Source organism: Sebastes umbrosus, chromosome 11 (assembly GCF_015220745.1).
Source record: "Sebastes umbrosus isolate fSebUmb1 chromosome 11, fSebUmb1.pri, whole genome shotgun sequence".
NCBI classification, from domain to species: Eukaryota; Metazoa; Chordata; class Actinopteri; order Perciformes; family Sebastidae; genus Sebastes; species Sebastes umbrosus.
In genome coordinates, this window is record NC_051279.1 from 18849086 (window position 1) to 18861021 (window position 11936).

Below are 11936 nucleotides of genomic sequence, written 5' to 3' on the forward strand. Positions count from 1 at the left end.
AAACTTACAATGACTAAGCAATAGATCCACACAGGTGTTTTGGTTGGTCTAAACAACAGTGGCACCGAGTTCAAGTAACACCTTTGCCTACCTCGCTGTGAGTGTTTTGCATGTGCAGCAGTAGTGTGTCGTCCTCTGCCAGGACCGCGGCTCCCTGCGTGCCAGTCATTCCTGCTTATAGGTCAGGGATTTTCACTTGCCTTGGGCCAACAGCTGGGTCCCCTGCCTGCTTCCTGTGGCCTTTCTTTGCATATAGCCCCCTTCTGCTACAGCTGTAACGCTACACCACCCAACCTGCACTAAAATAAACCCTTTTGTTGGAAAAAGTGTTCGATTTCAGTTCATCAACTTAATACCTGTGTGATCTCAAAATAGACGCTGCTTCCTGCATGCATACCATCATGACCAGTGTCTTTGAGAGAGAGAGAGGGGAAACCAATCAAATAAAATGTTAGCTATTAGTTCATAAATTAATTTGTACCTAAGAGAACTGTTCAAGGTTCCCAAACTCCTCAATTAGTGAACTTTCACTTGGGGATTCTTCTGTGAGCACACAGCAGATCTTTTCATTAGTGGAAATCAGGATGGGAACCGCATATCCAGCGACATTTAGTGCTGCACTGAGACATCTGTGGTACAAATGCGATTGGCCTGGTCAGGGGAATGCACATGATGGGATAAATACGCCAAGGTAAGCTTTTACTCGGCCATCTCAGCAGACAAATTGTCCTGATGTGATTTAGAGAAGAAATACGGCATGCTAATAGAGTTACGTGGCCAGCCTCAAACATCTCTGCTGCAACACTGGCTGGCTGCCCGTGCCCGACCTGTATCGCTGTGCCCTCGTCTCCAGGCACAGACTCAGCTTCATCGAGACGCAATGAAAAGCTGAAGAAGAAAAAAACATGTCTGAGAAAACAGTTCACTGTGTGGTCTGTTAACTATTTAGTCTAAGGCAGCACTCTGCAAGGAGCTGCTGCTGCTGACAGCATCTTTTTTTCCACTTGATAGATATCTGCTTTTCTTTTTTTTTACAGTGAGTGCTCTGAAAGAACATCAATAGCATTTCTATCACTGTCTATTGGCACCAAATCACTGTCACCACTTGCTCACAACACACAGGAAGCAAAGCTGCTGACAAATCCCCGTTTGAAGATTAAAGATGCATGTGTGTGTAAGACAGACTTTGAATGATTTCCTGTTTTATTTCTTTTTAAAAGTACCCACAACTACTGTATAAATCATATCAGAGTGATGAAACAAAATGAAATGTTCACTATCCCAGTCACAGTGCATACTATATTTCATAAAGCCTTACAGTATGTTACCACATGCGTGTTATGTTTCAGCATAAACACAGTACAGGCCACAGACAGAACATTCAACAAAAGGTATTTTGGTTTTTGTGCAAGGCACAGTTCATCACTATCATATATAAGGTGTGTCATACATACAGCTACACTCTGGGCAGATATATCTTAAGACACCTGCTACGCTGATGAATGCGGTGATTTACAAAGCAACAGGAAGGGGTTTCACACTCATTTAGCACGGTTTCACAAGCATGCGGAGGCGATAATAGTTAACAGTCTTTATCTTTTTACAGAACATCTAAGTATGGCTGAGAACAGGTCTCCCTTGGCACTGCGACTCATACAGTAGCTTATGGAAAATGTCAGCTTATATCGGCAAAGTCATTTTCACCATTTGGTGCCTATAAACACACACAAACACACAGCAGACTACATCTACACTGTTAAGTTTACTGTTGAGTTTCTCTGTTGTTGTTATATACTGTAAGACAGAAAGACTGGATAAAGAGGTATTAGAGTAAATACAGTAATGACCATTAAAACAGACTGGAATTTAAAATTCCTCTTAGCAGCTACAGACGATTCCCAGCCTTTCCTCTGTGCAGAGAGAGAATTAAGAGCATAACAGTTTCAAGCCTTCGTGTACAGTGTATTTCATTTCTCACCGAAGCACAGGGAAGAAACTCGAGTTATCTGTGTGCTTCAGCGTACAGTCACTGCCATTTCATTTACAAAGAGAGTAGTGGGGAGAAAAAAAGGTGCTATGTGGAGCTACATTACCTGTTGGTTCCTGAGAAGTTTTTTTTGGGATTCATGAAACCTTGTCCAGACTGTCAAGCACAGTACCACCACAAGCTAATGAAGTCGGCCTCTGAAGTGTGGCCTCCTCGTATAACAGTCTCTATCTCCATCCCTAACCACACATATTGATCTTATATGCCGGGCTTTACCTTCTACATTTGAAATTCTTGATGTGTTATTGAGACTACACAGTGCGAGACTTGTCGTGGCAATAATAAGTAAAGTGATGGGTTACATGCTTGGATCGTGACAGCTGCTGTCATGGTCTCCCAGCCTCATGCAAATGCTGTGCACCGTCACTGACGCTGCGGTAGAATACCCGAGGCCAGGGCTCTGGATGTCCTACTGCCTCTCTTCCTCAACAGTAACTGGGTCAAGATTAACACGCCTCTGGCAACGGCTACTGCTCCTCTGCAACATCTCCCACTGGCACATAATTAAGTCTCTGCATGGCTTGTCACACAACTGTTGCATCCAGAGGCTGATTCATGGTGAGGAGGCCAGTCTTAAGTCCTGCTTGTTAAGACTGAGTGCAGTTGTCCTGTGCATTTCCTATGTGTGGGTGAAAGGTTTCCACTTCCACTGACCGACTATAACTCCGGGGGAGCTACGTGGCATCTCAGCAGCAATACAGAGGAGTTATATATAGTATATATAGGTTTTGTTTTCATAGAATCGTTGGCTGCCTCTACCTTCAGAGTCTCTTGCTCGGAGCAATATTGTTCTTTTTTTTTTGCATGAAAATATTCCAAATAACACACAGAGGATCCCGCTGCACCGTCCAGCTTCCTCCTCAAGTAAAGTACTTGCAGTTTGTGGAGTCAATGACACAGTATGGTGTGCACTTGAGGTGACCATATGACCTGCGAATAACAGGAGAAACAGTCAGTTTAACACGTCAACACTTCTCATACAGCAGTTTCTTTTTAAATAAAATAAAATAAAATTAAATAAAATTAAATTAAATTAAATTAAATTAAATTAAATTAAATTAAATTAAATAAAAATAAAAATAATAAACTGAAGAAAAAACAAGATAAGATCCTGCCCTAGGTGGAGTTATAAAGAGAAAAACTCAATTTATTGTCTTGGTAATGTCATGGACTCCATCTCCTGAATTTAATTCTTTGAAGCCTCAGTGAGTGATTTATTTGTTCCGTTTCATATATGTCCCATAGTTTTGTATCCATAATTTATAGGTGGGGTGGGTCTGGTTTTAACCAATTTAGTGTAATACATTTCACCACTGCTGTAAACAGAATTTTTGGAATACGTTTTTGACTCCTTATTATCCCCTCAGGTGTCCCAACAGGGAGTCTTGGGTCTTGTAGAATGCCAATATGCATTATTTCCCTAGCAGCTTGCAGAACATCATTCCAGTATAGTTTCAGTTTTGGGCACGACCAGAATGTATGCACATAGTGGCCCACTTTCGTCCCACAATGCCTCTAGCAATTGCTAGAAGAAGAGGGGTTTATAGCTGTTATATATGGGGTTCTAAAAACCTGGATAAAGTCATCTACCTAAATCATTTCCATGTATTTAAGCATGTAACTAGGTCTGCCTCTGAGCATATTTCCTCCCAAGTGTCTGTTGGTACTTCCTGCTCCAATTCCGTCTCCCATCTTTTTTTGGATACATATTGGATTATTTGGGTCCATACATAAAAACACCTGACATAGTCTGGAGATGACTTTATCCAACCTCTTCTCCAACTGCATATTTATCCAGAATTATACAGCAAAGAGTTTTGTCAACACATACTGTAGTTGCATACTATGCTTACCCTGGAAGATATGAATTACATGTCTGGTATCCAAAGTCCTTTCCATCACACTCCTCAGCCCCCTCATAGCGGTATCCGTCTCCACAGTAGGCGTGTTTACACTCTGTGGTAAGGGGAGACAGCAGAGGTGGAGGGGTCATGTTATACGTGCACAGCAAAGCACAACCAAGGAGCTATTAGAGACCGCCTAATGCTGACGGGTGACTTACTGACGCAGCCGTCGGTGACAACTCTGTTTCTGTCATCACACTCCTCCCCGCTGGAAATCTGCACTATCCCGTCGCCACAGTAACCCTCATCATCAGGTGCGTTTTCCATGGACTGGAACGGCGTCAGCTGGGATGGAAAAGTCTATTACAGAGTTTAAAACAGATTTACACAAAGGAAAAAACTGTTTGAAAAGTCATCATGTGACAAAAAAGATGAAATAATAATCACATTTAGCTGCATGCAATGATACCTGGATTGGCAGCCAGCCGTCAACGTCTTTGAAATAGAGAGATCTCTGGTCTTTGCGGAATGCGAGAGCGTTATCTGTGTGGAGACGCTCCAGTTCTTCCTCATTGCTCACAACAAATATCTGATTGAAAAGGAAAAGTGAGGAAAGTCATGTTTTCAATGTTTAATGTATTTTGAATTACATGGTTGGAGGCCTTTCAGGGTGCAATTTTGAGATATTGAGCATCAAAATGTTATATCTCAGCTGGCAGTATGTGTCTCAAAGTAATATCCATCTCCCCAATAGGCATACTTTTATCTGAATAATTAACTCAGAAGTTATTAAAACCCAATAACCCCTGAATTTCTAAAAATGCACAAGTGAAAATATCATCTAGTTGTATAAAATCTGAGATTATACATTTTGATAAAAAAAAACCTTAACTGTGATTTGACTTTTTTCAGTAATGTGTCAAATGATTCAGTACATCACAAAATACTGCACATAACTTTTTGCATTCGACAAGAAGTTCTCACCGCTGGTACTTTGAGATAGTTTCCTCTGGAAGGATAATCATCAAATGGAGAATTACTGAGAGAGCCGCAGCTACACTTCCCAGGAGGCCCTGGTGGACCACGTCCACCCTTTGTTCCAACCATGTAGAGTCCTAAAACAAGAGAGGAGAACAATATTATATAAAAAGACACAAAGCAAAAAGAGTTTGGTGAGAGAGAGTAGCTAAAGTGATGATTCATCTATCAAGAAGCAAACACAATCAACTTAATTCACTCCAACCTGATCAAGATAACAGATGTCACATTAATGATCTGGTGACATAATATTTGTAAAACTGCATGGAGATTCGCCACCTGTTAATTCAGTTTAACCACATGTTGTAATGAGGACAGCATCTTGTTTCACCTCGGGGAGATATCGTTTCTATGGCGCGAAATAGGACTACCAGTGTTACCTCTTACACTTGGCTAAAGTGTGCTTCCTTTTGCTGACAGCAGTGTTTGCTACTCATCACACTGGTTGCACAGCTTTTCACACACTCTCAGAGAAAGTGCAGAGACACACACACAAACCGATCACTTCAAAATGTACGCAGGTAAATTCATGCCCCGACTGAGCAATATGTCAGTTTTTAAATCAGTATATATCAGTATCAGTATAGTCGAGTTAATGTAAAAGGTAAAGGTTGTCACCTGTGGCAGGTGAACCAGGAGGACCAGGGTGGCCTGGAGTTCCCTGTGGGCCTGCAGGTCCCATAGGACCAACACTGCCCAGGTCTCCTTTCCCTCCCTGAAACACGATTGACACAATACACAAGGTGGTCAGATTTTAAACATTTCTTCATGATGTTTCAAAGATCAAAAGGTTAAAACTAATACTGATACACTAATACTAATCCCGAGTGTGCAACAGGACATTCTGAGCATCGAAAAGTATTTTTTTTGCATCGACGTGAATTACATTTTGAAGATAAATTATTAACACACAAGTAATAATTTAATTTGAGAAAGAAAAATCTACTGTTCTCAATAAATGCATGCGTATCTAACTCTATTTATTGCTTTTTCCCCCAAAATTGTATTGGAGGATAAACCCCTTGAGATGCACCATCTCGTTCGATCATCGATTAATCAGTTTGAGTAATTTTTTAAGAAATAAAAAGGCTAAATTCTCCTCCAGCTTCTTAAATGTGAATATTTTCTGGTTTCTCCACTCCTCCACAACAGCAAACTGAAGATCTCAGATTTGTGGACAAAACAAGACATTTGAGGGCGTCCTCTTGGGCCTATTGTTTTTGAAACAATGCAAAAAGAACTCCTCACCTGTTTGCCTCTTTTCCCCGGTCGGCCAGTGGGTCCTCTGTTTCCTGAGATCCCAGGTTCTCCTTTTGGACCCATTTCACCCTGCACAACAAATCACATCAACTCAAAGCTCATATTCAGATTTGGAAAGTTGGAATTCTGTACCACAAATTTAAAAACTCCTTCTTGTTTGAATGTGTTTCTCACTTTCTGTCCAAGCATCCCTGGGAAACCCATCCCACCCTGCGGATAAAGAACAATGAATGATGATATCAACTTAGGTTACACACAGCATATATGCACTATAGTGCTGCTACATTCGTAACATCTCCTGCTACTAATAAACTCTGCTCACCTTGTCGCCTTTTACTCCACTCTCACCGCGATCACCTCGAGAACCCTGATGGAGCAGATTACAGTGTGTTACATCACATTAAGTCTACATGAAACAGAGTTAATCAATATTGCATTTTCTACTGGATGATAATTACCAAAATGGTCACATACCTTTTCCCCTTTGTACCCAGCTAAACCCTAGAATGAAAGATACAAAATTTCCAAGATTAAATAAAGTAGTTTGCAGGTGAGATCATGTCAGATCAGTGTAGTTTATATGTATCTCATACCCTTGGCCCAATTGGTCCTCTGGCTCCAGGCAAACCCATCAGCCCCCCGTCACCTTTCTCACCCTGACACACAGAAACACATCAGGAATAAGACAAATGTGAACTGGCTTTATTTATTTAGACACACGTCCCAAAATATTACCCAAAGAAGAAATTATGAGTGCAGACTTTGAATTGAAGGTTATAATGTACCATTTCATTCAAGCACTTCCATAGAAAAGTTACATAACAGAGTATTTTATTGTACAAATTGGACCCTACCTTGTATTGATCTTGTGTCATATATTATATCATCTACATTATGAGGTCTGACTTACTCACTTTGGGCCCCCTTGGTCCAGGCCATCCAGCTGGTCCCTGTTTCCCAGGAAGTCCAGGAGGACCTGTCCGTCCCTGACAGGAGACATACATTTTAAATCTCAGATATAGAAATAGCTAGTAAAACAATTGCTGCCACAGCTGAGGAAGCAGTTTACAGATTATGAAATCAGGGGCCTCTTACGCCTGTTAGCTTTGCAAGGAAAAGAAATCTAAGTGCAGGATTTGCTGCATAAGCTGACAGGCTGCTTGGTACAGTATTTATCAGACGCTGCTGCACATGTAGGGGGAGAATGACTTTAACGAGCCCTGTCACTTTGCTCTCTTTAATTAAATGATGGGCCGTATATAGAACAGGAGCCCGTGCTTGTGGGAAATAAAATGATTTATGACCTGGCTGAAGCACTAAGCTAAATTGCACTGCAGTGCTGCAAAGCTGCTCAGTCAGGCCACCCGCCAGCGAGGCTCCCCCACTGGGCTCTCCTCTTCTGCCTGCCCTGGTCAAACGCTGTGTCCTGAGCGTTCAATAAAGCTGTGTGGGCTTGTTCCTTCTGTTCTAATAGAAAAGGGAGGGCTATCTGACAGGGAGGCGTGATGCTGGATGTCTTTGAGGGGTCAATAGTGAGAGAGGAGACCATCCACCCTCTGCCATCCAAACAAGCAGCAGCTCTGCATCCCTTGCATCCTGTCAGTGTATGTCTGTGCTGTCTCCTGTCAAGGTTGTGCTTGCACACAAGTCCTTGATGCTCATAACCAGGCACTGGCAGCGCTCTGAGTTACAGCTATAGCCAGCAGGCGGAGGCACGGTATCTCATATTTGAGTAAATCCACTTAGCGGATAATATGGAGTGATTAATGGAGACTCTCACCTTTTGCCCAGGTCTTCCGATTTCTCCCTGACAACAGGATGCGGAGGAGGGGACAAGGACAGCAGCTATTCAATACACTTCCAGCAAGCATGTTTCAGTCATGTGCAACAGGTCAATTAAACCTGAGTTTAATGTATAATGTATAATGAGCTACATAAATGAGATGAGACTAGAACACGGGGAAGTAAACTGCTTACCTTTTCTCCCTTGGGCCCTCCTATCCCAGGTAATCCAGGTGGCCCCTGATGAACATGAAAAAAAAAACAATAAAATGATGACACATGCTCATAAATCTCAGAGATAACTATCTAATTAGTTCTGTTGTCTACAACATCCCACCACAAAGTTGTGTCTGCCTCTGGGAACCCAAAGCTGCAATTTCAATTAGCTAAAGGCTGAGTGGCCACTATTGATTTAAAAAGTGCCTTGTGGGTCTCTTTTGATCAACTGAAACGCTGCTGCAGTCCAGCCGGTGCTGTAACAGCCTGAGATGGGCAAACAAGCTTTAACAATCATTTGTTGAATATGCTTTTCGTTTAAGAAATGCTTGGCTAACAGGACAAGTTTGGGTTTACAAGCACCTATTGAAGCAAAATGTCTTTAGATCGTTCATCAACAGAGTACACAAACACACGGGCACATGCTTGTGTAGGTAATCCCTGGAATTTACGCAGCCCAGTACGCCTTTCCAGGCAGACAGCTCTTCGGACGGTTTCTGAGAATGATGTGTGGGGCACTGGCAGCCAGTGGAAAAAGGCTATTTGTGTCCGAGCTAAATGTAGAGCGTTAATGGGCCGCTGTGTTGCATGGGCCAGAGAAATCCCCATCTCCTGCTTTGCAGGAACTCTCAAGTTTGAGAGGAGATGGAGGGTAATACGTTGTCGGAGTACTAATTCTTAACGCCTTGAAACACCAGAGACAGTCTGATGAGACATGGAATCCTACATGCCAGTGGCGGCTGGTGGATTTTCTTTTGGGTAGGGCCAATCAATTTCAACAAACATCCTAGTACGATTCAATGCAAAAAAAGGTATCAAAAAGCGCTACTAGTGCTTGGCTGTTCCATTGTCATGCCGTTAAAATGGGCTGTGAGAGAAGAGAAGTGGAGAGAAGCGAGAGACGAGAAGACAAGATCACGCGAGAACTGACATGAGCCCTGACGAGAACAGAGAGAGACACACGTGAACGTGCGCGCGCACACCATGGGCCAAATCAGTTTGGCCCTCCCGGAAGTCTTTTTTACGGCGCTGATTGGATGAATTGTATGTCATTCATGCTTGTAATCATATATCTTTAATCAGTGATTGGCTGTACTGCTTATTAGACCCGCCTTCCTTGGGCCAAATCCATTTGGCCCCAGAAAGTGCACGTGCAGCAGAGCAGCTGAGAGGTGCACTAGCAGAGAGTTCAAGGAGGAAAGCAGATATTTGGCGCAGTTATCCTATTTTACAAATATTACGGGTATATTCCATAGGTCAAAAACACACATATTGACAATTTTTATAATTTTTAGAATTTTTATAATTAATAATTTTATAATTTTTTTTTTTTTTTTTTGGTGGCTCAAGGTGGGTGGGGCCAGGCCCCGTGGCCCTCTATTGGCCGGCCGCCACTGCTACATGCTGTAAGTCAAATTGCGGGAGGTGTGCTGGAATAGTGTGATGATGCAACATGATCTACAGCACATTATTCATGCTGTGATAACCGTAATGTTTGGGAAGAGTTTGGATCCTACCTGAGGGCCAGAAGGACCAGCTGGCCCGTGGGGGCCTCGGACGCAGGAAGAACCTTTGTCCTCATTGCCCGGCTCTGACTCACCGCCATCACGGTCTTCATCCTGTAAAATGAAAATAAAACTTTATTTTACATTTTGACTGTTTAGATAGAAGAGAGAATCAACAGAATTACACCTTTACGATTTGTTGATAAAGAAGTTCATGTCTGACATTCATCCCAATTCACAACCCACAGCAAAGGACTTGTTAAGCCATTTTCTTCCTGCAAACATGTTCCACCATCTGAGTGTGTTTTAACGGTATCGTTCAGGGGTCAAAAGACACTATAAGCGTGGGGCAGTTTGGACATCACCCAAGGACATATCAACAGTCAGATATTCCACAATAGAAAAGTCACATGACTTTGACTCACATGAGCGTGGCGGCGCCAAAGTGAAGGGGGTGGAGGGAACAGCGGGGGTGGAGGCGGACTCAGTAAACAGCATGGGCTGAATCTCTTCTGCTGCTCCTGGGATCGGAGAGCTGTGCAAGGTGTGCATGCAGGCGATGATGCCAAAGGGGTCAAAATCAGAAGAAGACAGTCAGGATAGGTCAAAGGTGAAAACATCTTCCATCAAAATGAGAAGAGTATAAATGCTGACACATGGACATGCACGGGCAACATAAATGTTACCGACTAATATCCCACACATAAAGGCAGAATTGTACAAGTCAAAGAGGTTAAAAACATGCAGGAGCAGCAGGGAAACAGGTGCAAACTATCAGATCATGACAGCCGTCCAGCAGAGTCTCTAAAGCTGGACACAGATATGAAGTGCCTCTCTCTGAAGGACTGGAGCTGGTCTCGCTATTTATAGAGGCATTTTCAGTCTACCTCATGGGCAACAAGAAAATAAAAACAAATGTATTTGACTAAGATAATGAGTCAAACTGAATCACAAAACTACACATTTAGTGTCCATGCTTTTACAGCCGAACTCTCTCAACACCTGTGCATGCATAGTACTGTATGTACAGTACAGTACACACACACACAATACACACAGAGACACAAACACAGTAGACACAGAGACACATACACAGACTCAGGATTACAATATTCTTACCCGCCGGGAATGAAATAAAGCTGTCCAGAAAAGAGGACTGAGCCAGGCCATAACAAACCCACAGTGGCAGATACAGTCCAAGTGTTAGAAGAGTCATGCTGCCCCAGATAGTTGCCTGACTTTATTTCTGAGCCACAGCAGCCCTGACACGCTGCCTTCCTCTCTCCCTCTCTCCTCACTGTCCTCTCCCTGTACTCCCCTTCCCTCCCTCTCTCTGCTCGCTCGGCTCCGTCTCCTTTACGCCCTCACAAGAGGGTACGCCGACCAATGCCCATTAAACCTTTCCTCTGCATCAGTGTGCGCTAAAATTACAGGAGACAGCCCGCCAGCTGCTTCGAGTGCCAATATTAGATCTCTACTACTGCAGGGGGTGTCTTTTGTTGTTTCCACTCCTCTCACACAAGGAGAGACTCATCAGGACTGACACACACACAGTGGGCTTGAGTCTGCAAGAGAATGATTCTGCATGAAGGTGTCATTTGTGCATCCTGAGACAACTTTAAGTGTATCTGTCTTCTATTCTTTGTAATTATTAGTCTGTCTTTTTGTATGCAGCTCACTGTGCATCCCCTCTGTGCATTGTGGTGTCCATTTAGTCCAGACCAGATTGGTTTTATTGCCTAGTCTGTCCCACAAAATTAAGTGCCTACATACCCAGTGAGGCTCTTTGGGGGATGTGAGACCTATAAAAAGACCCGGGAAATAAAAACAACATTAATTAACAATGTAGTGATATGAAAATTTTATATTTGCATAGACTGCTCATGCACAAGTGGACAAAATGTTTCATTTAAGTCTGTAGGAGATAGTGAGAAAGAATGCAACTTGATATAAACAAATACACAATTATTAATCTAATAAAAACACTGTGCACTCACTCAAAAAATATGTAGATATTGCATAAGATTGTCGCTGCTGCTGCTAGAAACCCTCCATCCGCCTGTTTTAAGATGTTCCCGACAAGGTGTGAAATCAAAGGAAGGTGTAAATGTATGCATGTACGTGTGCAAACTTGGCAAATCTGGACCAAGAAGTGTTTTTCAGTACTGAGTTGACCATAAAATTAAATTTTCACTTCCCGAAAATGGGAACCTGAGGGGCCAGGTGGCTCAACTCACTCCCACA

At 42.7% G+C, this 11936-nt stretch overlaps 1 protein-coding gene across 1 annotated transcript; it reads right to left on the reverse strand.

The window, feature by feature from the left end:
* Positions 1-1182: 1182 nt before the first annotated feature.
* colq (collagen-like tail subunit (single strand of homotrimer) of asymmetric acetylcholinesterase) lies at positions 1183-11462 on the reverse strand. Its single transcript, XM_037784040.1, has 17 exons — positions 10812-11462; positions 10118-10227; positions 9705-9806; positions 8167-8211; positions 7970-7996; positions 7104-7175; positions 6783-6845; positions 6664-6690; positions 6512-6556; positions 6364-6399; positions 6178-6258; positions 5548-5644; positions 4876-5006; positions 4361-4480; positions 4110-4251; positions 3901-4003; positions 1183-2977 (listed from the first exon to the last, which is right to left on the reverse strand). Exons 1-17 carry the CDS (start codon positions 10906-10908, stop codon positions 2908-2910), a joined length of 1368 nt encoding a protein of 455 aa, XP_037639968.1. The 5' UTR covers positions 10909-11462; the 3' UTR covers positions 1183-2907.
* Positions 11463-11936: the final 474 nt, after the last annotated feature.